At 40.2% G+C, this 26,751-nt stretch overlaps 1 protein-coding gene across 4 annotated transcripts; it reads left to right on the forward strand.

Annotated features, from left to right (window-relative positions):
• The first annotated feature begins 2,963 nt into the window (after positions 1–2,963).
• stk33 (serine/threonine kinase 33) lies at positions 2,964–25,918 on the forward strand. 4 transcript variants are annotated; one of them, XM_050045826.1, is made up of 15 exons: positions 2,964–3,041; positions 9,837–10,024; positions 12,473–12,589; positions 13,151–13,264; positions 13,408–13,512; positions 13,689–13,827; positions 17,649–17,734; positions 18,418–18,505; positions 19,434–19,509; positions 19,593–19,708; positions 19,884–19,969; positions 20,056–20,128; positions 20,699–20,856; positions 23,126–23,287; positions 23,650–25,918. In XM_050045826.1, exons 3-15 carry the CDS (start codon positions 12,473–12,475, stop codon positions 23,815–23,817), a joined length of 1,488 nt encoding a protein of 495 aa, XP_049901783.1. In that variant the 5' UTR covers positions 2,964–3,041; positions 9,837–10,024; the 3' UTR covers positions 23,818–25,918. The 4 variants fall into 4 exon arrangements, with proteins under 4 accessions (XP_049901783.1, XP_049901774.1, XP_049901792.1 ...); XM_050045817.1 differs by lacking the exons at positions 2,964–3,041; positions 9,837–10,024 and adding an exon at positions 3,476–3,613; XM_050045835.1 differs by lacking the exons at positions 2,964–3,041; positions 9,837–10,024 and adding an exon at positions 3,476–3,613 and having other exon boundaries at positions 23,216–23,287.
• The last annotated feature ends 833 nt before the right edge of the window (positions 25,919–26,751 follow it).

Here is a 26,751-nt window from a genome sequence, read left to right on the forward strand (position 1 = left end):
TGAGAGCACACGCAGCAGAATATGTTTACAGGGAGCACACATAGTTGTTTTTTTTTTACCACCAAAGTTTTTACTTTCTATTGACTGCAAAGCTCCAGAGTCTCATACAAAAGGAGCTCTGTGACTGTGCTGCAGCTCCTTTGGCCCCCCTCTTGTTTATTTTGGCAAATGTCTCACCATGTTTCTCATCTTTTTTTTTTGTTTCTGCAGTAGGTTGGAGAAAAAGTAACCCAAGAAGTATCTCATGTGTAAAACTTTTATAGCTTCTGCACTCAGATCAGTTGATAGACGATGTGCTGCGTTTGATCTCCACGTCCCGTCTTTGCTGTGTCAGAGTGGAAGCAGCAGGTGTATCCTAGAGGAGCCTGTGAACTGGGCAGATGGATTTGTGGTGGTGTACAACATCGCTGACCGACTGTCCTTCCTCAACGCCAAAAGCATCCCGCTGCAGATCAAAGGGAGCTGTGAGGGGTGAGTGACCGTAGTCTGCTGGGAGTGGAGCCGAGCTGAGGGATTTACTTTGATGAGCTAATGAGTCCCATTCCTGAGATGAATGTATGTAGGCCTATCAAGGTGAGGATCAATGTGGCATGCTGCAAGTTAAGGACTGCATTCCAACACGCTGGACTGGGATGAGCAGAAGTATCCCTGTGTGAAGTATAGTTTCACTTTGTAGTCAAACAGAATCTACATGAACCCATCACGCTGTGTTGAGGGCCTTTTGATTTTGGATTCAGGCTGTATCTTTGGGGAACGGACCCTCAGAGCTCCTCCAAGTTCATTAGCCGGATAAATAATCCCTGAACACTTTATAAAAACTTTTATGGTAATTGAAATGGGATAAAATATAGATAAGAACACTTATTTTGGTTAGGGTTTTTGCAAAAAGAAGATTAAGGTTCCTTGAATGGTGCATTTCTTTTACCAACATATCGTAAGCAAGATTTAAAACAGTTAAGGAGGACACAGTCAGGGGCAATGTCTTTGCTGCATTACATCGTCTGTCTGCACTTCACTGGAACCATTTAATGACTCCCATGACACAACCTCCAGCTAACACCAAGTGAAAACCAACATAAACACTCAGGGAGAATACTTCCACTTCCAGGAGGTGTCTGCAGCAGAGGAATACTCGGAGGTATCCAACCTCTTCACAAAAGTCATTTGTCATGTGATGGAGAATCTTAAGCACCGTGCAGACCGCAGACGATACAGTGGCTCCAAGTCCATTGACAAAGCCATCAATAATGTCTTTGGTAAAAGGCGGAAGTCTGTCTGATGGAGGAAATCAGCGGTTACTAATTGTAATGTATAGTAGGCTATGTAGCTAAAGGACAGTCATGTCTATTGGTCAACAAATATCTGGACATGCTTAGCTTTTCAAAATATCAGTTTTAAGGAAATGGAATGACATCTTTTTTTTTTTTTTTTAAGTTTTTTTTTTTTTTTTTTGCCTTTATTAGACAGGACAGACTAAAGCATGAAATGGGGAGAAAGAGGGGATGACATGCAGCAAAAGGGCTGCAGGCTGGAAATGAATCCGCATTCGCTGCCGCAAGGACAAGGCCTTTGTACAGGGGCTGCCTGGTCTGACCACTGAGGTACTGGGGGCCCAAATGGAATGACATCTTACATAGAAAAAAAGATACATTAAAATGTCAGTGTTCTTCTTAAGGATATAAATCCAGACTGAGGCCACATGTCGAGCTTAAATGTTTCAGTTCAATTGTCCAGTAGACCGACTGAGAAGCAGACATTAAAATTCAGGCTGTCCAAATAAGACTTAAGGTTAAAGATTTACAGAGGCCCCTCTAATGCTTTAAATTGCACACAAATGGAACCGGAGCTTAACTCAGTTAAAACAGTTTGTTTCAGTAGGTTTCCTGTTGTTCCAAACTCTTAGGAAAAGGAACAATATAATAACAAAAAAAAAAACAATGTAAAAACTGTCTGAACAAATAAATAATAAAGTTTATTCAAAACAATTAAATGAAAACCAAAGAGTATTAAAGCAGCAATAAAATAAAATAAAATATAATAAAAAAATAATCTGTTCTGAGTTTGGAGTGCAATAATCTACAAAGACATTTGGGAAAAGTTGTGCAGTAGTTTTGATGTTACAGGAAACTGAATTCTAAATTTTCCTGTAAGTGCGGAGAAAACAGACCTTTGGAGATAAAAGCTGGTGTCCAGGTGAGAACATGAAAAATATCTATACACATGCTGATGTCTGGCTGAGTTAACAATAGAGCATAAGAGAAAGAGTTTGCTTTCAGAGCTGCTTTAATTATAAAAATAAATTGTTTGAACGCACCCCTTCTTAACCTTTCATTTATAATGCCATTTAGTTTTCCAAATAATTATTAAAAATCGTATTTTATGAATATACTTAATTGGCAATCTGTGACTACAGCTGACAAACTGCAAATAAACTGCAAAGTTCTATCTTTATGTTATTTCTATACAGATAACCAAGGTTAAATTAATAGTAATAATAATAAACTTTATTTATAACACACTTTTCACACAGAGGGTGTAGTTTAAAGTGAATTACAATGAGAGGGAAATGTTCTAAAATTAATTGTAAAAAAAAGAAAGAAAAAAAAAGAACACTAACTCAGACAAACCCTCCTGTTTTGTCCACTAGATGGAGACTAAGGACCAGGGAATATCAAGGATACCACAGGGGAACATTCAGCTCCCCATTCGTTTATATAAAGGATAATTTACGGTTATTGTGCACGTTGTAAATTCGGTCACAGTCCTGTCGTGCTCACGTTAATCTTAAATACGGTGTACTCCACGTCGGCCAACACACAAGCCACCAGGGGCGCTGCAAACCCCTGACAGCCGCTGAAGGAGACGAAGCCCTGCTCAGTCATCACAGCTTTGTCCCTCGTCGCTTTCCCTAGTCACTCGCGATTTTTTTTTTCACATCCTTTATTTAAACAGCAGAATGTAACAACGGGCCAGTTGGACATATAAAGCGAAAAAGTTTTGGCGCTGCGAACCTACAAAATGAATGTGACCGAGTCTGAGAGGTAGGAAATTGTTCTTGAATCTTACAACAGCAGCAGTCACATTTTACACAAGGCACATTCACGTGTGTATTTTTTATTTTTTTTAACCTGTCAGTTAAAGGCAACGCTTGTACGACTTCATGTTTCGTTGCCATGACAACGTGTGGCATGGGGTAAATGTTAGCATACATAAAAAATGACTTAAAGCTTTCTGCGCTGTTTTATCTCTCAACAACAGTAACTTTAACTCATTTTGTTGTAACGTTACAAGATGAACAGCGACACAGTGGCCGTTAATCAGTCGTCTTTATATTGTACATGTATTGGCATTTAAATAGGCGTTAATTAGCTAACTTATCTGTAAAATTATTAGCTTTACTCATGTGGTAGAGAGTTAGCATAACTATGTGAGGAATTTAAAAGCACAATAATTCCCATTAACTGTAACGCTAACAGCAAGATTATTTAGAACATTTTATAACAGGAAGATGCCTTCACTGACCCATTCAAGTTAACTGACTACCCTTATTAGTTTAGGTCACTGCTACAGTAGCAAAGAGCAGTCCATGTCAGTTTGTCTAAAGGCTTCAAGCGTAAGTACAGTGCTAATTTTGAATTTTGAGCCTCATTATGTGTCATAAATGAGTCGTATTTGTGCTGTAAACCTCTGTTAATTTCTTGGTCATTTTAATTCAAATATATTGTGCATGTTTTTTTCATATTCTTTATTATAACTTTATTCTGTACTTAATGTTTCTTGATTTTTGCAACACTTGCTTTTCTTTTACTATGTTTACTGTAAAACTTAAATTAGTAGCCTGAGCTATTATTTGCTTAAATCCCTGAAATCAGCGGGCCTATATTTGGGACAGGTGTTTATATGGGACAGGCCTTTAATTCCTTTCAAATAAAACTGTTGCTCGGCAAAGATTCGGAAATCCAATCAAATTGTTAATTTAAACCAGTATGAATATTACTCATGTAAAAATTAGTATTCAGATAATATATCAGTTATGAATCATTCATCTGATCTAGCTCAGACAGACAGTGCATTAGACAGAGAGAGAGAGAGAGAGAGAGAGAGTTACAGCACTCAGCATATCAACACACCACTTCACCCTGTTAAAACAATATTCACAACTTGGATACATTTTATGAAAACCCCTCTGATCCTTTTAATCCGAGGACCCTTATGGACTAAAGGAATATGAATAAGGGTAATCAAGAAATGGATACATAATTTGAGGTAGCCATCAACCCGCTTTTATACATCCGAAGGGCATCTATAACAAAAATGAACTGCTTGGCAACCAGACCAGGCATCTGCGTAATTGAGACAGGCATGTATTTGTATTTGTCAATGTGTAGCCATATCAGGCTAGTTATAGGGACTGGGCGTTTAATTGGGACAAGGCTTTTAATTGAAGTTTTATAGTATGTTATGTAACAATACACAAAAGTAAATAGACATTTTTCGCAGCAGACATGTGGACTTGCCACTGTAGGAAAAGCACGGTTGAAAGTGAATATTAACCATGGCTCAGTTCCATTAAGTGTGCCACTAAGCTATTCCAGTGAGCCAGCATACACAATACCAGGACCTGCCGTAAATGGAATGCAGCTATCATTAATGTTATTAAATACACCTGTGCTTTTCCTATGGCGACAAGCTAAAAATATCTGCCATGAAAAAGGTCTATTACTTGTATGTGAAGACCTACTTGGAAGTGATGCAGTCAAGACCACCTAAACTGAGACCAAGTCATGAGCAAGACCAGGGGTATAAATATGGACAGTACAGGTAGTGCGGTTGCCCTGGGGGCTGAGGGGTAGTGGGGCTCGTAGTGAGAGTGGGCCCTTACAAGTGATTCAGATTCCTTTAATATTTGTGTTCAAAGAAGAATGATAAAAAAGAATGTCCCTAATTTTAAAAATGATGCCATTTGCTATAGATGGCAAGTCTTTTTTGTGTCAAGACAATACATGCATGATAGCGTGCACTAGGGCCCATCAAATAGTGTCACTGGGGCCCTTCGTAACTTCCTTATGCCACTGACCAAGGCCTAAATGTTTCGAGACCAAGACAAGACCAAGACCAGACCAGTGCGACTCTGACTCTTCAGGTCACACTTGAAAAATGTGTAACGTGATGGGGTCAACGTTCCCATAAAAACACCCACAGAAAACAAATGAAGTTTCCTATTCACTCACCTCTTTTATTGCCATATATCCTGTATGGCTGTATGTATAAGTATCATGAAAATTGTTTTGCTGAATTAACCAACAATCAATGCAGAGGTCAAGTTTATGTGCGGGAATTTTCCTTTGTTTTTTATGAGCATACAAATACAACAAACACTAGGGAGCTCAAATCAATTTAACCATCTTTATTCAACATTCTTCTTTTGCACAGACAATTTAGTGATATCTAGGCAGTTGTGGTCTTGACAGATTATGAAATAAAATCCTGGCTCCTCTTTGTCTGAGACCGGGTCAAGATGAGTAAGAATGCAATAGAGTCTGAGACAGGACCAAGACCTTCAAAAAGTGGTCTTAAGACTAGGACCAACTTTGAGTACTACAACAGCGCTACTTGGCAAAAACAAATTCTAATTTTGATAAATGTTAGGTTGTCCTGCATCTTTTGTTCTAACTGGTTAATTTTTAGTGAAGAGTGTCAACATTAGCAGCTTGGCAGTTTGACAATGAATGATTTATAACTGAAGGTGTCGACATGTGTATTCTGATACGAATGTGCTGAGTTCTCTCCGGGTTGTCATTGAAATGAATTTGATTTGTTCTTGTTTCTGCTATGGCCTACATTTTTCTAGATGTCTGCCCTCCTAGCTTCCCAAGGCTGAGCCCAGCAAGGGCAGAGATTAGCTTTAACCAGGATTAAACCAATGAGAAAATTTGAATTTGTTGGCCCTTATCTCATAGCAACATGTGGAGTGCTCTGAGCAAATGGCAGAATTTGATCTTTTCCTTCCTTTTGGCAAAGCATGTTTTCTTGCCAGTAGACACTTATCAAACATGACCATTGGAGACAGAAGGAATTCTTGGAGCGGCCTTTAAATGATTTGTTTATAGGGACACTACATGCCTTGACGTTGCTTGCTTGCTAAGTGTAGGAATAGCAACATAAAGCACCTCCTTTCTGCCAGTCCTGCAGCTGTCTGGTATATCCTCACAGCTCTTTAGTAAGTCCGTTGCATGCTTTAATGGCTTAATGTCGATGTGTTCCTCTTGGTATATTACATTTAGACCACAAGCTTTGATAATCTCTCTGCACAATATTAGGAGTCACCTCATAACTTAGTGGAGTAGATGGGCTCTAGCTATATTTGCATTCTAAACATGCAATTTCTTGCCTCATCAGGTAATGTAATTCCACGCTTCATTAGGACTGTGAAGTTTATCATTTGTCATCAAAGCCAAGCTGTCAATAAATGATTAAGTTTCACATGAGGAAAATGTAATATTTGGGCTCAAGCAAAACGGATAGCAGTGTACATTTTAATTGCAGTAAGTAAGATTTTGTTTTTGTTTGATTTTCAGGCTGTATTTTAGAGGCTGCCTGTTACAGCTTGAGGCACCGTCATTAGAGAGCTGCTTAAGCCTAATTTATTCTGCTATTTATTCCATCAAAGAAAGCAAAGGCCCTGTACAATAATTGAATCGTCTAATATCTTGATGGTCTGGTTGAGATTGAAAAGTGGTAAATGTTTTGACGTGCTGGTTTCAGTAGCATATGCCATTTCTTTCTGGGACACATCATTACTGACTTTGGTATGCTGCAGTTGTTTTACTTGTGAATGCTGCTTACAAACAGCATTATGGCTGCAAATAATGATTATGTCCATCATCAATTAATGCGTCTAATTTTTGCGATTAATCCATTAACCATTTAGTCTATATAGTTTCAGGAAATGTTGATAAAGGCCCATCATTTCCCAAAGCTGAAGATATCTTCACATTTCTTGTTTGGCCAAACAGCAGTCAAATGTTTTCAATTATATAAACAGAGAAAAGCAGAAAATCTACAAAAAGCTGAAACAGTTCTTTTTATTTCTTGATAAATGACGGAGACAATTAATTACCAGTCAATTCACTTAAATTGCCACAAGTTGGTGGAATTTGTTTCTGGCACAGCATGGGGACAAGACTCAGTTCACAGCAGCAATGCACAGAAAAAAGGTATAAATTGACAGCAGTCGTATATGCCAGTATTTGCCATGTATGAAACATTGTCAGAATAGTTTTTGTCCTGTTCCACAGTGCAGGACGTAAAGAACACTGCAGGCCCAAAGGCAGGGATACTTGCTTTGCTCAGAGGCCATTTCTGCAAAATGACAGGAGGCCAGGGGCCACTTATTAAACAAAAATTAATAATATCTATCAGTACTGTATAATAAATTAATCCCCTGTTTTCAACCTTTAGACATTTACTGTCTTCCCTCAGGGCAGTTTGTTTTCTCTGGGTACTCCAGCTTCCTCCCACAGTCCAAAGACATGCAGGTTACTTGGTGACTCTAAATTGCCCGTAGGTGGGAATGTGAGCATGCATGGTTGTCTGTCTCTATGTGTCAGCCCCTTTGATAGTCTGGAGACCTGTCCAGGATGTACCCCACCTCTCACTCAGTGTCAGCTGGGGAAAGTTTCAGTGCCCCTGTGACCCTGTACCAGGATAAGTGGCTATGTCCCTCATCTTTGTCAAGAGGCAAAGCAAGCATTGGCACAGGTCAGATGTACGCAGGGGTGGTTCTATGGACATGCAGGGCTTAGCCTGGACCTCGGGGAGTCCAGGGGATCCCCCTTGGCACCTAGAAATAAAATAAACAAGCTCTATTTTGATGCTTCTTTTGCCTTTTTCAGACTGCCATCCCCAATTATTTTTTGGGCATATCCAGATTGTATCAAGATTGTATCCAGACTGATTTTAGGAAGTCTGGACAGCAAAAAACAAACACATAAAATGGGATATTTGCAAACCACATTTGGAGGTGGTTTGATATGCGACTCCAATTGGATTTCTACAGGTGCGTCTCAGCCCGAATGCTCTGGCTGCTCAAATTGGATGTCAGAGTGTCTTTGAACACAGCATGCAATGATGACGTCAAATCAGAGTGACGGAAGTGCCGAGCAGATCCATGCTGCTCCTAGAAGAGCGCGAAAGAGGACAGCCTGTGCACCAACAGTATTTTGGACAGATTCCAAAATAGTTTGGAGGGCAAAATGATGGGCCCCATTTCTCATGCTCTTGTGCTAGAGAGTCACATCACCAGCGTTGCTACGTAGTTACTGAAGCCTACGTCATTACCACAGTAATCTATGCAGTTAGGTTAGTGATATTTGGATCCACAAATCTGATCTGATTGAAAGTTAATGTTATTGTGAATTAGAAAATGGTGGGCCATTGGCACCCTTTCACAGGCCTAATCTGGCCCTTGGGCCATAAGTTGAGTATCACTGCTCTTAGGGCTAGTAGCAGACTTATTGACTATACGGGTAGAGGACAGAGTAAATATGTATTACCCTGAGTTAATGAACAAGCAAGTTTAAGGGAAGAAAAGTTACACAGGATCGGAGTCATCCTTTGTATGTCCATGCTCTCATTGTTCCAAAGTGACATTGATTTTGTGTTCTTAGACAGTATCCCCCACACTCCCGGTCATTAGGCCCTACCCATATTTGTTCACTCAGTAGTCAAATAAACACAAGTTGCTGTCTAACAGAATGATGGAGGGCTGAGGCAGGAATGGGCTTGACTTGTGATGAACTGTTGGCTCTAATTACTTCCTGCTGAAACTGGAGATGAGGACAACTCAATGTAAAAGGTGAACTGCAGCCTGTGTCTGCTTGGCGTCGGGGTGTGTACTGATGTTTGCTCATCTTTCCACATGTCTGCCAGTGAACAAAGACCATTATGTTTTGACACTGTTAATTCCTACTGTCTATGATTAAGTTTTTATTTTAATCATTTATGCTTGGATCAGTCCCCCAAATGTGTAGAGATCAAAAAACAGAGATTCACACACAGAATATGATAATACTATATGTTTCTCTGACTTAATCAAGTCAACAGAGAGGAATTTAAACACTTTAGATGTGTTTTTCTAAATTTCATGTTAGTACTGCTGATGTACTGGTACCTGGACCGAGAATTTAGGCTTAATGGAAGGCATTTTAGGTGAACAGGTGGCACAGCGGCTCTATTCTTACCCACCACTGCTGAGTTTTTGTTTCCAGCAATTTGGTCATGCAGCAAACACAACCAGCCAAGTTGCAAGCCAGAAAAGGATTGTGTCCTTGTCACTGCATTAGTGATTTTTGAGTGTAGTTTAGGTCAGCTTCACCGAAGAGTGGTGGGATTTGGGAGGAATAGCAGGAAACTCTTGCCTGTTACAGTCTGCTCTCTTGGTGAAGTTGCTTAGTTACTGGTGGATAAAAAGAATTTGTAGCTTTTCTCAGTAGCATGTACAATTTCTAAGACTTTTTTAAACTTGACTGTAGAGGTAGAGGCACTGTATATATTGATCAGGGTTCAAATGCAGTAATCTTGAGTGCATTGGATGCCAAGTCTGAACATTTCTGGATTGATTGTCTTCCTGCAGCCCTCAATTTGGGTTTGTGGTCAGGTGCAAGCTACAGTTAAAGCATTTGAAGTCATTAAGTTAAAAAACAGAAACAAGTAAGTAATCTTTTTTTATGTTTTAATCTGTAGTTTGACTTGTAGTGTTAGAATCACAGGTCCAGAGACAAGCCCAGGCTTAAAGCAATTTAAGACCTGTGTGTGTATTTGTAACCCTTTATAAGGTCAGACTTCTCACCTTGACCTGACCCTGATATCCAGTTTCCTTTGCATCGGGGATCTGGGGTTAAGGATTGGACACATCTGTCTTGGAGACACCTGAGATGCACAGGACCTCCCTCCTCCAGCCACTAAGTCCCCAGTGATACACTCATCAGATGCCTCTGTCTTCCACAAATGAGCTGTGATTGAGGTGATTGGAATTTCCAGAGGCTGTCATAATCGTTTTGATTGGAAAATAGACGGGAGATAATGGGAGAGACAGGCCTGTTATGAGAGCCCTGTCAGGGCTAAAATAATGCATCAGAGTGAAGAGGTTAAAGACACCGCTTCCTTGTTAATAATTAATTGCTGTGCATGTGGTGGATCCACTTCATCGCTCCCAGTCATCACTTGATAATTGCTTTACATTTAATTTGGCTTTAGATACTGTTTTTCAAGTTGGGTAAATTGTGCTTAAAGTTAATATGGGCTCAGACAGAGACAGCAGTTTGGTCATGAAGTGTGATTAAAAAAAAAAAAAAAAGTGACAAGTTAGACCAGAGGAAGTAAAGAGTCAGTGCTGTACACGGCTTCTCAAAGTGGAAACTTCTTGAATTATTTATTAACTTTTTTAAAACACTAACAAATGAACTGATTTAAAAATAATGTCTTCAATATGGGTAAATTAAGCTTAAGAAACTAGCATTAATGATACTGAAACAGTTAGTCAAATGACAGAAAATGCATCACGGTAAGGATAAAAGACAATTAATAATAGTACTCTACTCATGATAGCTGCTTTGTTCTGTTCATTGTAAATGTAAGGCCTTTGGGATATTGTACTGATTTGCCAAAAGCTCTGATGATTAGAATTGATGGTAAACTGCATCACTAAGTAATTAGAGAATCACAGTTGGACTGACTTGCTTTGGTTTACGAGGAGATGTTTGGTCGAATAGTCCTTTTTTAATGTTGGGCATGTCCTTGTAGCAATCGGTCACTAATGCAAACGATGCAATATTCACTAACACGTGTTGATCTTGAATAAACACTTGATTTTAAGAAGTCCTTCTCCACAGCTGCACAGATTTTTCTGTTATAATAACAAATCAGAGAAAGGCAGTTTTATTATCTCTGCCACGGATGGTTCGGGTTGTTTGTTTGTCTGTTTGTCAGAAGGATTATGGAGAAACTGCTGGCCTGATTCTAGGTTATTGGGTGTAGCATGGGCCAAGGAAAGGCCCATTATGTTTTGGAATAGACTGGAATCATGGGGTGGATAAACAAATGATGTCTCACTTCTGTTAACATTGCAAGACAGAGCATTTGGTCTTAGTAAATACCGTACATCTTTAAATCCAGTCAATGAAACATAACGACACAATGACTTCATATCACAATCCATATTGGTACCAGTAATCTTCTAGATTAGCCTTCACATACAGTTGCTCAAACTTATAGGAAGCAATCAGTATGGGACACTCTGGGGCAGTGGTTTCATGGAAGAACTGGTACAATTGTCCTGTTTTTTTCCCCTTCTTCTTCAAACTAAGGTTTGGCTACCATAGACTGTATATAAGGATGGACGATGCGTCTCTTCTTACCCCCACTGCATAAAAATGAAGCCAGAATATTGTAGATATGGCCACAGCCATCTTGTGCTGGTGACGTCATTTGGAGCCAGAGTCTGTGCAGTAGCGATCTCTGGTGTCGAGTTCTCATCCAAACATTAATTACGAACAGCACCATAGATCGTGAGCACATTGATTACCACACACATTTGTTGGTCATGACGTCAAATCCTCTTTTATAGCACCAAATAACTAATTAAAACCAATCTTATCAGGAAACTGCAGCCAGCCACCAGGGGGTGATCATGATGTTTTGGCTTCACTTTTAACGAGTTGTCGTGTCGTCCAGCTTTATTATACAGTCTATGGTTGCTATGTGTGAAAATGTAAATACACACATCATGCAACTAATTGAAGTCTTACTCACAGACAAATGTGAATTGTCTGCAAAAAACTTTAACCTGAGATATTATGGAAAAGTTTTTGGACTTTATGCTTAACAAGAACATGCATAATATTGATTGCAAATTAGAAGTATATAATAAATGCACAGCTGGAATGACAAGGCTTTAGCTGGGCACAACCATATGTTTACATGATTGGTAAAGTTTTGGAAATAAATCCAGACATAGGCCTGTGTAGTGGTTTCACTTAATGATTTGCATTAGAGCTGCAGCTAACAATAATCTTCATTATCGGTTAATCTGCCCATTATTTTCGGATCAATCGTTTTGTCAATACACTGCCAGAAAATATTAAAACATGCTGTGTAATCCTGTGTAATTTCCCAGAGCCCAAGGTGACATCTTCAAATGGTATATTTTATCCAATCAATTGATATTGAGATATTAAATGATAATTTGATTATCAAAATGGTTGGCAATTAAATTTCTGCTGATGAACTAATAAATTAATTGACTAGATGTTGCATGTCATAGAAGACTGGACCATTGACCAATGAGTTCTGCGCTCTCTGGGTGCCCTTCTAGTTTGAAAAGTATTTCTGGAATTTTTTTCATGGACTTGTGTCCTATGGCCTGACAAAAAAATTCAGAGCGATAATGAGTGCCTTCTTCTTCTATCTCTAGATGACAAAAGTCTATGTCAGTGGAATGGGCATGAACATGGTGTCCCCATGGACCAGCAGGGACACACTGGAGAGGAATGTGCCCATAATACGCCTGAAAGACTATGCTGACCTCCGGGTATGGAAAGCTTCTTTACATGTTTCCACTGCAGACCTGTGTCTGCATGGAGCTTTCATCAGACCACCACTGATGAAGAAGTCACATATACTCACTGGTGACCTCTATAGTACACTGTTATCTGCACTGGAGGAGGATCAAACTTCACTTTGCTGCTGTATAGTCCCCCTTCAGTGGGGAATTTGACTGCTCCCTTTGCCAAATCTGAAGCAGCCAGTGCTCAGCCTTGCATGCACGCAGATAATGATCAAGTTAATTAGACCTGAGATTGAACGAACTGCAACAGCAACTTAATCATTTGTAACTTGATTAGAAATACTACATTCTGCACCTCCAGAGACTGAAAATGTTCAATGTTTTTTTTTTTCCAGAGAGCTTGAAATTAGGATGTACTTTAGAATTCAGGTCTTGAGTTAAGACATAATGTTTCTGTAATCCAAAACAGTGAAATGATCCTAAAGTCGTAAACAGGAGCTCAAGGGAAATCCTCTACTGTCTCTGATTGACAGTGAGCAGGCGTAGATTACAAATGTATTCATGTTTTCTTTCTTGTCCTTATAGGCAATCTATGAATTTGGAAGAAAATTAGGTCACGGTAGCTATGGAACTGTTTATGAAGCCACCCACATTAAGACACAGACAAAATGGGCTATTAAAGAGGTTTGCAGACCAGCGGTGAGTGCATTTGGCATCCCTTTAGGAGGCCTGTATTTTAATGTGATAAACACTCGCACTAATAAGAGTTTAATGTTTGGAGAGAAACAACCACAACTATGATGAAACTTAATCAGCTGTGATGTGACTCTCTGTCACTTCAGGCAGGAAGTCAGAGATCCAAGATGCTTGAACAAGAACTGAACATTCTCAAAGAAGTGAATCACGCTCACATAATTCATCTACAGGAAGTCTACCACACGGCCAAGGTGAGCACTGCTATCCTTCAAGTCAAAAAGAAGCCTAATTAAGAGAGTGGATTACATGTAATGCATGTGACATATAATAATCTCCTATTACTGTGTTTCTCTTCAGAAGTATTACTAATAAGAAGACAGGAGTAAACTGTGTGGTCAGATGCATTTAGCTTTGTGCTTGTTTTTAGATGACTTACTTGGTTACTGAGCTGTGCAGTGGAGGTGATCTGAGGCAGCTGCTGCAGAGGAAAAAGTTTCTCACAGAGGACGAGACAAGGCACGTCATCTGTAGCGTAGCCGATGCTGTTGTCTACCTTCACAAAAGAGGTAACATCATTGTCATGTTATTGATTGACATTTTGGTAGTGTTATAAAATACATTGGCATTAGCTGAAAATCTAATATTTGATGACCTCCATTAAGAAATTACTGATAGGGGTGTTTACAGGTGAGGTAGGTCTTGTAGGCAGGTTGTAGGTTTTTTCAACACTGGTGGGGAGACACATAGGAAGTGGGGGGCTTGGGGTTCTTTCTCAAGGAAGGATTTTCCTGCATAATGGTGAATTGTTCTGCACCCATTTGTGTGTCAGCACTAATTTATGGTGGAAATTTCTGAGTGGCTACTTCAGTGGTTTTATTTTGGGGTGGGGTGGAGAAATCTACACCTACGCAACACCCAGGTGTGGTTACTATTGCAACAGACATGACACTTGTAACCAGAAGACAAGTGAAACAATGCTATTCACCTTGTTGTTAAGTTACTTTCAGCCCCGTTTCCACTGCAAACAGTACTCTTTCATGTGGGCGGGGTTATTGTTACTCACTGCTCCGTCCAGCACTTACTGTAGATGGAAGTCACTTTGTTTATCGTCCACAGATCGAGGCTGCATGCCGACATTTTCTGAACAAAATAGAACAGGCTGCAGTGAGTCTCTCTCCCCTAGATATTAAAAAAATAGCGGGTTTGTGCATTTAGTCCTTCTCAGGCAAGCTCAGGGTTTAGCGTTGCCAGAGCCCACAGGAACAACGCAATACTTTTTTTTTTCTCCGAGTAAGGATTAGAATATTTGCCCTTCACATATCCCGGTCAAAATTAATATGTATTAAAAGTGTATGTCCTATAAAAACTAAAGTAATCGTCAAAGTGGTTAAAGTGGAATTTAAGGTGAGTTGATGGATTCATGTTGTCAACTCATGCATAGAGTAACATTACAAGTTAACGCTCCACCTTTAAAGTCGCCAGCAGTTGGCACAGTGAATTAAGCTTTTTTTTCAATCAGACTACAGCTGCTGTGAGAGGCAGCAAAACATCATTTCATTTTATAGTTTTAGTTTAATAATATATGGAAAACTCTACGGTATGAACAGTGGTTACATAAGTCTCAATACCAGCCAATACTCAGCCCTGAGCAGAGTGACCGTCCTCTATTGACCAATCAACAGACTGCAGTGTTCACAACTCCTCCTTTTAATACCAGATCTGTGAGCTAGGTACCCCAACAGAAGGGGGGACCAAAAATGGGGATGATAAGGCACGGTTCCATTGGTACCATCCACAACTTTTCACAGTGGAAACGGGGCTTTATGTTCTTACAGTAATATGACTTTGTGTGGACAAAGTCATATTACATTAAATTTTAGTCTTGAGTGTTTTATATTTTATAATAAAGTGCTCAGTTGGAATTAGGAAAACACCTCAGGCCAGGTTCAGACTGTGTTTTGAATAAAGTGTGCCTCAGATAAGTTATAATAGTGCCATGGTGCCATTATTACACTGAAATTGTGTTGCCCTCAGTGACGTGAGATTCCTTACCATTAAGGCTTTCAGTCATTAAAGACGGGTGGCTCATTCTGATTAAAGAGAATTAATAAACAAATTCAAGTGAAAAAATATATGATACACATTTTAATTAAATCTCCACATTTTACTGGAAATGTTGTTTCCCCCTTTAATGGTGAAATCTGTGGTTAGAGGTAATTTAGGACATTGCCTGGCAGTGAGGCATCATTACATGTGGTTAATGACTAATTTACAACAAGCCAGGGAGCAATACTGATTAATAGGTGTGTTTTCACATGGAAAGTCCCTCTGTGCTGGTTTCCTGCCCTCTATAGAGACTAATGACACTAATGAGAAAGCGCTGGCTTTGAATAGCCAGAACCTTTTTGTCAAATGACCATGAAGCTTAAATTTGTTTGGGCTTTCTGAAACTATCCAATGTTTTTGCTGTTCTTGGTGCTTTTTTATTCAGCTGTTAGGATTTGGAGTTATATAGATCCAACTGTTTTATGATTTCTCAGCGAGTCACCAGAGCGATGATTACTGAAATATAATGTACCAAAAATCATATTATAGTTGGTAATTATGACGTGATGTCCTCTTGGCAGTATTTTAATGAATAACCAAAAGAAATGCAGAACTAAGGAGTGTATTTTAGTTGCCAGCGAGGAGACAATAAAACAGGTAAAACTGAACAGAAATAACAAACTTATACGGATAAAGGAAAAAAGAGCTTTTTCAGGTGTTTGCTTTGTGCACACCAGGTGGTCTAACTTACCTTTCACACACCATCAACACTGTTGCGTTTTTATAATTGGCTGCTTCAAACAGTGCAGCAAAAAGGACTGCCCAGGGCAAATTGTGTTTTTCCTCTTGCCTTCTCTCACTCCAAGTTTTGTTAACGAGGCCCTTTAGCCTGGCCTACTGTAAGCAAGGTAAAGACATCAATGTGTTAGTGGGTGAAAACATATTGTATGTTTATTCTGGTGACAGACATTAGCAAACCATATTGCACTTAACTCTGAACACAGACTTGAGAAAACCTGAAACACAGCAACTGCAGAGTTGTGTGATGCCTCTCAGTGTTTTCATCTCTATGAGCATCCCCTTTTCACCCATTTCACCATTGTTAATATAAAATTATTGATATGAATTTTGATTACAACAACTAACAACAACACTTACATCCAGTGTTGGGGAGGCTACTAAAGCATTGCTTTGCAAGTTACCAATTACTTGACACTGGAAGATGTTAAACTACAGCAAAACTACCCCAGGGAGAAATCTAGTTTGGTTAACTTAAGCTACTTTGAAAAAAAAGTAGTTCAGACAACTTAAAAAAAAAAAAAAAAATCAAAATGTGAAACTAAATTATAACAAAATATAAAAAAGCACCATTTCAGAATACATTTAATTTAATTTAATTTATTATTTAACCAGAAAAAAAAAATCTCTTTTTCAAGAGTGTCCTGGCCAAGACAGGCAGCAACATAAGTTACAGACAGACAACAAATACAGAATAAAAAATGTAAAGCTGTAAAACAAGCAGTATAAAACACAAAATAAGATAACTACAAAGAAAATACAAAAAGTATGTTCATGTATACTAGAGGTAAACCACAAAATGCAAAAAAGGGCAACTACACATGATTACAGAGACCAGCTAAGATACACCGTGACACTAGCATATAGAAGATTGTGTACAAAAATCCTGCAACAGTGCTTTAAAATGGCCGAGTGCAATTTTAAGTCCTTCTGCAGAAGATTCCACATATGAGGAGCTGCTTACGTAAATTCTCGCTTGCCAAACTCTGTACGTACCCTTGGTACAGACAGTAGCTGTACTGAGGGTACACTGTATCCTTAAATGCCTCTCAGTTGAGTTTATTGCAAAAAGTGCACACTTGTTTACAGGGCATACATAAGCCAAAAAAATCAAATAACCTACTCCTGATGGGAAAGTGCAGGAATGTCAGCTTTGATTTTGTATACAGTGTCCATCAGTCAGACACCTGCCATCAGAAACTAGAATCTGGCACTGCACCAATCAGGATGACTCAGCCAGGTAACCTCTAAAAAAGCATGCAACAGCGACAATAAACATACTTCTGACTAATTGTGGTTAAAGTGGGTTCAGTTACAGTAAAGAAACAATGGTGGAATGAAAATAAAAAGTCATCCCTTTCCTTCTGACGACACAAAATGGCAAAAAGTGATTTACTTGAATCACTCCACATTATAAATGTGTTTGAACTATCAGCAAGCTACTGACAAATGTAGTTAAACTCCCCAGCAGAGCACACATCCCTGTCAAAGCTGTGTTCAAACTCATTATGTCTGTAAAAGTTTCCCTCCTCACATCTTACAGACATCGTGCACCGGGACTTGAAACTTGAGAACATTCTTGTGAAGGACTATCTCGGCGAGGATGATAAAGGCAGGATTAATATCAAGGTAAGATGGCGACACAAACTGTGAAACTTTCCATCACCGCTTCTTATCCATTCTCTGTCGGACTGCGTGCAAGCCTCTGATCGGCACTTTTTTCTTTGCCCACTATCTCCAGTATTTTTGGTAAAGGCTTTAAATACCGCCTCATTATGACGGACTCCCTCTGGTCTTCCTGTAGTATACCTTTACAAAGAGAGACTCAACTGTATCCTTAAACAAATTACCAGCTGAGCACAGCATGTTGTGTGCACTGACAATGAGCCAGCCAAAGCAGATACCTGGTGTGTGAGCTAAAAAAAAGGCGAGACCACGGCGTAAACATTCCTGTCTCTTTCTGTTTTTCTGTTTATGTCTCACACACAGACACCCACATACTGTACATGTTGACAGAAAGTGTTGTTGTGGCACAGCATAAATGACTTTCACTTCACAGGAGTTGGTCTTCTCTCCTGGATTTATTTACTTTTGTAATGATGTGATACCCCTGCGCAAGTACATGGACCTGTAGCCCTAACAGCTATGTTGCTATTTATGTAAATCATCAAGGATAATTGTTTGTGCCCAAGCTCGAGCCTTGTTTTCCTGACAGAAACTACTCTACAAAAGAATTTACTGTGGGTTCTGTCAGCATATCTAAATAACGTTTATTTGTAGCACCTTTTCCTTGATTGCTATTCTCTACCTAGGTGACAGACTTTGGACTGTCGGTGAAGACAGGTGGTGTAGGGATCGAGAACATGATGCAGGAGGCCTGTGGGACTCTTCTCTATATGGGTATGACACCAGTATTTCTTTATGGTGTAGCAGCATGCTTTGCCATCTGCCATGTTATTTTTATGGTTTGATCACTGGGGGGGGGGGTCCCAAATTCTATGTCTGTATGTGGGATGTATCAGGTTTGTTTTACATCTTTACTTATCATTATGTAAAGGCACCTTGTAGAGTTTTGACCTGTACTGGAGTGTGTCTCAGATCACATACTTCCATTAGTACACTTCAGTGTAGTACACTATGTACACTACGAACTTCTTGTGTGGTGCACTAATTTCAACAATTTCAGAGTTTGTGAAACTGGTATTGTTGCGGTTTGCGGTCCTCTTCTTCTCCTCCTCCACTTATATTGAAGCGTTAATCCCGTTTGTGGCTCATTACTGCCACCAGCTGTGGATTACCACCCTGCATACTACATGACTCCTGTACTCTTGGTGTGCGAGTGTGTTCTTGTGAGTGTGCTGAGAACACATGATACAAATAATATGGGATTTACTGAGCGGCACCTCTAATGGTCAAAAACTAGTTTTAACTAATAGTTTTTAAGTTCTGGTGTGAAGGATGTAGTGGCATCCAGTGATGAGGTTGCAAAACTAAAACTTGTGCCAAGAATGTACGAGAACTACAAACTTTGACACAACAGCAAATGGCCCTATTTAGAGCCAGTATATTTTCTGTCCATTCTGAGCTACTGTAGAACAATATGGTGAACTCCGCTCCTTGTTTAGATATAAATGGCTCATTCTAAGGTAACAAAAATGCAATTCGTATTTTCAGGTGATTATAAACTAATGAAAACATGGTTATGAATGTTATATGCTATTTCTGCCAATAGATGCCCCTACATACTAAACACTGGACCTTTAAGCTGCGAAATGTCTGTATCTCATACTTAGTTAAGTCATACATTTGTGTATATGCTATATTTCAGCACCTGAGATGATGAGCCGTCGGGGTTACAGCCACTGTTGTGATGTGTGGAGCGTAGGAGTCATTATGTTTATGTTGTAAGTAGACACACAAACATTCTGTACGTAATTATATACACACATTCTGTGAATACATATGTCTGAGCTGTGTGTCCTTATAGGCTGTGTGGGGAGCCTCCATTTAAAGCCACATCGCAGTCCGACCTACGTCAGGAGATTATGAACAACAACAAAGTCAAATATACTCAACCCATCTGGGCCACAGTCAGCCATGCAGGTGACACTTGAAAATAAATGGTTAATAGATGTAAATCTGCAAAAAAAAAGTGTTTGTGAGATGTAGTGAAAGAATATGTTTTTTCGCTGACAAGCAGTACAGGATGTTTCATGCATACGGATTCACTGTCCTGTTTGTTACTAACAAACTCATCCTCTTGTGTCTGTTTTAACAGCCAAAAATATATTGACGTGCCTTCTGAAGCAGGACCCTGCCTACCGCATGTCAGCTAATGAGCTACTAGAAACCCCCTGGATTACAGTAGGGCAATGATTGTTCCAGATGCATTCATAAAATGTACTTAATGAGTCGCACGAGGAGCTCTTACGGGGTCCTTTGTCCAACAGGGTGACACTGATGTGCCTGCTATGCCGCCCTGTGCGCTGGAGATGATGCGCAACGACAGGGAGCAGAAAGAGAGTAAGACAATGATTAAGATTTAACTTAGTTCAGATAACTTTAATCTAAGTCGGGGGCATTTAAAATCTGAATAAACAGCATTGTGTAAGTCATTACATACGGCAAGATGCTCTGGTAAGCAAGGAATATGATCAGTGAAGTGGAAGCAAAATAATTTTTAGTTCTTTTTTTAAGTTTGTGTGTAGCCTTTTTAACTTACTTAGAGTTAACTGGTAACGTAGCATTGGCTTCGTTGTTATGATTACCTGCAGTTAAGTACTGAGTACTGATTTTCAACCTGCTGAACTGCTACAAGAATGTGTTTGACGTGTCCTGATATACACTTTTAAAAGATACCCACCAGCCATTTAGGTAAAGTGTCTCCCACCAGGAATGGCAACAGCACCTAGTACCATTGGATAAGTCAAAGTTAGCATATAAGGTCAAATTAGCAAAATGTACACATTATCATACAGTGATTATCATACAGTGGGGAGCATTGAGGAACAAACAGTCATACAAGGGATGGAGGGTGAGAGAGATAAACCAAAGTCACGTGATGCTGATGTTATTTAAAATCGTCCAAAATAGGAACACATACTCTGGAGGACTTGTCCCTCACCTCCTCTGAGGACACACTGGACCCATCCCCACTCCCCAGGGTAGCTTCAGCAGAAACAGACAGCAACTGCAGGAGCCACGCTGTGAGAGACAACTGCTCCTGCACACCCACCACATCCACCAAGCCGGTACTGTATGTCTGCCGAGCACAGCTCCACACTTTGACCTCATCTGCCCATGTGTGTTATTTATATTCAGGACTCTATTTAGCTCCCAAATCATTTCAAAGAGGTTAACTTTTTAACCTGTCTATTTAAGTACTGTTACGTCTGCTTACATCTCATTTAGCTTCCTGTGTTAATTACCTTGTTTTTAACTAAGACTATCTCATTAAAGCTGGGGAAGGCAGAAATCTGGAAAGGGCAAAGAAAAAAACCTGGCACAATGTGACAATACACCCTCCTCCTGCTGCTCTCACCTCTCTGTCCTAAGCCCGTCCCTCCAAATGACCATGGGCATATGCATATGTTTCATACAGTAACCCAGTGTTTCCTCCACATTGATTTATTTAACCTTATTTCATTGCTGAGTTGCATGCAGGTCATTTGCTTAGCCCCTCTTTGCCAAGCTCTCTCACTCTCTGTATATCCGACCACAAACAGACAAGAATTAGCCAGCTAACCACCCCATGGTACCTCTGTCTCTTCCTGCCACTGTGGACTGCCTCATAAGAGGAGAACGGGCAGCAGCCCTGGTAACCGACTTTAGAAGGCAGTTTTAGCAGCTTCAATTTGTCCAATTTGTTACTGGCCAGTCGCAGAGCCATGTCTAACCTGTGTAACTGCAGCAACAGAAAGTTTGCTGATCCAGCGGCGAGTCAGGGCTGTCCAGTCCCCTGGAGCTGGGGTTTGTGCTGGCTGGATTTAGCTGCTGACTCGGGGTTGGTCTCTAGACTTGCTGCCCTTTCTCTTCATGGCGAGGTGGTCTGTAGCTGCAGGCAGTGAAGCAGAGGAGACACTGTGATTCAGTCTACTTTATCATAAACAGAAACATGAGGCCTCAGCAATCAGCCTTTGGCTCCAGTTAGCAGAAAGCTAAACTATTACGACAAGTGTCTCTCCATCTCTGAAACACTTTGCCGATATTGACATATTTTATTCCGTTTATTGTCAGAATCTCTTCTAGTTTGCCTGTTTGATAAGTCTGTCATGCTTTTTTGGGTTGCTTTGCAGTGAAGGCAGTTGTTACCAGTGCTGTAATATCAGCTTTCTCTGCAGGATTCTCCACCATTGAATCAGGCTTTCACTGGAGGGACGAGCACATTCATCTGCATTTCAGTCAGGAACACTTAAGTCAAAGAAAACTTTATTTCCAATTGCAGTATTATATTTGGCAGTATGGCTCTGTTCTGGGGCCTCTCTGCCTTTCCTCGGGCCTACCCAGAAAGCCTCTTCCATGCGCCTATGTGGAAAGCCTTAAGGCAAATAGAGCACATCTCTCTGCCCTTCCACGTGCAAACGAGGAAAGCCTAAGGCAGGGAGAGAAAACCTCCCTGCCCTTCCATGCGCCTACATGGAAACCTAAGGTAGGGAGAGCAGCAGCAAAGATTCCCCGAGGAACAGAACGGAGCAGCATCAATGACAAACAGAAAGGACATCTATAAGTCAGACACAGCATGAAAAGGAGGAGCTGGGGTGGAGGTGGGTTGCAAAGCAGCTTGCAGAGGAAGCAGCAACAGTAGGAAGGCCAGAGCAGTTTAAATAGTGATATAGTGAGCTGAGCTTGACATTGTGTCCTGCCTGAACTAAGACCATGCTCGATTTGTATAACAACCAATAGGAACGCGCTCTCACTGAAATGAACTGTGACTGGCTAAAGTCCCCTGTCACGGCCTAGATTTTCAAAATTTAGGCCGTGTTTCTTTGTCTCTCAGTTCACTTGAATTACAAACTGCTCAAAGTTTATTGTGGGATTTTTTTGCCCAAATGACAGCAAAGTAAAACAGCCTCCGCCAGCTTTAAATAGATAACTCAGCACTTTACAGCAAAACTGTTTTTAAAAAGTGGTTGAGGTTTTAAACCAATATTCCTAATAAATTATTTAGTCACCAGCTTGCAGAGCTCACATGGGTGGTCTGGTCCAAATCATCTAATAAGGACACATTGAAAAACATAGGAGATTGTTAAGGTAACCTTACTTATGATTAGATTTTGCAAAGGCACTTGGTTAGGTACTTAAAACTCCCACACTCCCTAAAGCTGCTCATGGTTTTACATTACAGTGGGCAATTATTAACATACATTTTTTGGGGGGGTGCTGATGCTGTGTTCTTAAAAGTTACTCTATGTATCAGTTTTTGATTTTTAGATATCAATATCCAAGTAGTAATTACGTGAATCTCAAAGTGTTTAAGAGGCAAAACTGATTTTACCTTTAAAGTAAACCACCACTCTGTAGGTCAGCCCCCAGTTGCTAGGTACAGTCATGGAGTCCAGGTATCGATCTCTCATCTTTCCCTTTGGGTTCTCCTTATATCTTGGAATAAAGACTAAAGAGCGTGGTGGTGGCCTCCCCCTGGACAAGTGCAAAAACAACTCTAAACAACTCTCCACCACACAGGTTTGTTGAACCTCCTACAACTGGGCCTTTACAGTTCAGCTTCAATCCGTTCTTTATATTATAGGTTTTGAAAACATTCCCAGCACCACTTCTTATATCCTGTAGTTTTTAATTTTGAAGGTTTTGATCTAAATTTAAAAACTACAAATATCTACAGCTGTACATTTTGGATTTTAAACACAAGCTTTCCTATTTAACTGCCTTTGAGCTTGTAATTGCTTATCATATTCAGTCACCACTAGATGGTGCCAGATTCACCTGTTACAGAAGATGCTAATAAAGGTGTAGCCATGCAGCTGTTTTAAAATGGATGTGATATTTAATTCTGTTATGTAAGAAGAATATGAATCTTATCCCTGCAGTCTCATGCAAGCGTGAAACCCTCCACACAGCCGAGTGCAAAGCAGCTCAGGCCTCGGGACAAGAAGGACGTCAGCGCAGGACAGAAACCAGCCTCTAAGCTCAGCAAGGCAGACGACCAGAGACCTTCTACCTCCAGTAAAAGTAGGACTGCTCCCCGCAAACTCTAAACCCCTAACTAAAAAATGAGCCATACCACTGGAAAATAAGTTAAAGGGAACAGACAAGTGGGAAGGAAAGGACAGTGAGCAGATGACAGAGAAAAACTAAGCTAGAAGATGTGGATGTACACTTGAATACACTTCTGTTTATTTAATGTAATTCTGTGATGTAGCAGCGATGTGAATGAAACTGCTGTGAATGGTGCGACCTTTATGGTGATGACCAGAGACTGAGCAGCGACAGCAGTGTCAAATAAACGGGACTCATATGCAGGTGTGAAAATAATACAAGGAGTCCAAGACAGCTGCAGATGAGGGTCCAGCCTCAGCAGCGCCTCGTGCCAAAGGAAAGGGCCCCGGTCTGAGGTGTTCCCCGGGCTGGGGCCAAACTGCTGGACAAATGCTTACTGTTGCACAGCCAACTGTTTGAGAACGTCATGCAGCCCAAATACAGACTCACACTTTTTTAATAGTGGCCAGCAAACAGAGATTAAATTCGTTTTTTTTTTTTTTTTTTTTAACAGATATTACTGGTGGCATCTGATTGAAGGCTTTTATTAAAAAGCCTCGACCTAGAGTTAGTTAAGTAAAGAGAGCCACCATGGACAGCGGATTCCTTAATAAAACTGTTATTTAATAATTGCCTCACTACCTAGCTGCATATCTTTTCATTCCGAATGTCATCGCTTTATTTGTATACACTGTGAATGTGTGAATGTACACCTTTTTCCATATAGAAATGATTAAGTCTCTTATGTGAAAAGTGACATTGGGTAAAAATAATAATCGGCTGGAGGTCGAGAGGGATGTAATAATCAGGTGTAATATTTTTAACATCCAAGCAGACACATTTATAAAAATAAATGTACAAAATGATTCCAACAAAATTAGATTTCTTTTCAGAAATGTGTTGAAGCTGTTTTTAAATTAGTAAAAGAAGCAAGGGAATATTTCGAATACATAGGGTATATGTCTATATACGTAAACAGTACAGGAATAAGACTTATAATGTGCCAAATATAAAACAGTTGCACAGCTATTTTACATATTAAATTGACACAGTATTTTGTATTGTTCCTAATAACATGCTAAATTGCAGAGAACACACATACAGAGCACAAGAGATTTTATTGGATATCATTTCATAACGCCAAAGTGAGCATTAGGGATTTCCTTTTTTTCAGCTCTGACCTCTCAATTCCAAAACGCCCTATATGCAGTGACTGCACCCACTCAGTGTCAAAACAGAAAAACCGTCACACAGGCTGGTTACGCTCCATCTGAATGCAGAGGATTGGGACTGAGGGCAGCCACGGGTCTAATCTCGTTTGGAGGCCATTGAAAGCAGTAGAAGCTACTTTGAGGGCACTGCCATTCAAGCACAGGTTTTTTCTGCTGTAGAGAGAATAATCCCCGGCATAGATACAACATTAAAGTAGCCAAGCATAACACACAGAGGCTGAATTTCAAATCCACCCATTTGCATCTTGAAGTGAATGAGTGCCAACAATGGGGCTCCGTGCTCATGCACAGGCTCTGTGTTTTAGTGTGTCTGTGTGAATGTAGCGTGCAACTGTTGTAACTGTTTTCAAAAGGTATTTCTACATTGCAGGGAAGAGGTAATTGTCTTACTAGTGCGGACACAGTATGTTAACCTCAGTCCAGGTAGACACACTGATCTCGGGTGATGTTTCTTAACGTAGTGAGTAGATACACACAGTTTTCCACTGTCTTTTGTTTTTTAGATTAATTTTAACTATGAGATTAAGAATGTACAAACGGCACATGACTTATCTTTGATTCAAGCTGCTTGCCAAAAGACTGCAACATTACTGCAACATTATTGACACACTGTCTGCCTTTGGTTTACTCAGACTGGTATAAACAGCAGATGGAGCTGTAGTAAGTTGCTGAATTCATTTCCTGGAGTTAATCTGACAGGAGAGTGCTATCCCTAAAGCCTTACTACCTAGTTTTGTGCATGAAGATGTGTAATTAGAATTGATTGCTTGAGTCACTGCCCATTAAAACTGTGATGTCCATGTAACGTGTCGCTAATTAATATGTTGTATGGTTATGTCTTCATGGTCAAAATAAATGGTTTAAACATGCTTCTTTTTGGGGTGCTGTCTTAGTCACAGAATGTGATTTTGTTGGGAGATAATTTGAGAAATCAAAAAAGGAAAACACACAACGATGATTCGTCTGAGCTCGCCCTCTTTTCCCTTTAGACTACCACACTGGAGGTCTGTTTAGACAACCTCCTGTATGGCTAATTTTTGTCAGAAGAGGAGATGGGATTTGAGCATATGGTCCTCATTGTCTGCTGCCAGACTTTTGATTAATTATAGGGAAACGTAAAGAAAAAAAAAAAAATCTCAGCAGAATATGACCTACAGCAAATTACAGGAGTGCTTGTTCATGAGTCAGGGTGGAACAAATTTAAAGAGACTGTAACACATCAGGTGAATATGGAAGCATCAGTATTTTCATATATGATGGCAGTAGGGTCAGATGCAGCTAAAATATTGAGAGTTTGCGTTGTTGAAAGCCAAAAGGAGCCTCCAGTTTTATTTTTATTCCTTTGGCTGAAACAACAGAAAACAGAGGTGGGAGGGGAGGGGGCACAGGACCAGAGGGTCTGTATGGTGGATAGGTTAGGGGCGTGAATTTGGGACAAAGCATGGAGGCAAAGGAAATTAGAAAATTCGTTGGGATGGAACAAGGGATGCGCCTCCCCAAACCCCCCCCCTTTTCCTCCAGCAGTGCTCCTGACAGATGGAAGTAAGGGTGGGTGGGTTGACGGGCTGGAGGGATTAAAACTCTGCAGCCCCATTTTGGAGCCTGAAGAGAGTGTCACTCCTGCAAAGGTGGGGTGCAGAGAGGCACTTGTGGCGAGAGTCGCGGGGCGTGTGAAGTGGGTGCGCGCGGGCTAATGTCAAA

Source organism: Epinephelus moara, chromosome 1 (genome assembly GCF_006386435.1).
Source record: "Epinephelus moara isolate mb chromosome 1, YSFRI_EMoa_1.0, whole genome shotgun sequence".
NCBI lineage: Eukaryota > Metazoa > Chordata > Actinopteri > Perciformes > Serranidae > Epinephelus > Epinephelus moara.

What these genes read in the sequence shown, in the direction of transcription:
- stk33 (XM_050045817.1), top strand. Translation starts at nt 3,587, where the DNA reads ATGTCAGTTTGTCTAAAGGCTTCAAGC. An exon ending in GGCCACAGTCAGCCATGCAG is followed by an intron (nt 19,709 to 19,883) that starts GTGACACTTGAA and finishes CTGTTTTAACAG; the next exon opens with CCAAAAATATATTGACGTGC. An exon ending in CGACAGGGAGCAGAAAGAGA is followed by an intron (nt 20,129 to 20,698) that starts GTAAGACAATGA and finishes CGTCCAAAATAG; the next exon opens with GAACACATACTCTGGAGGAC.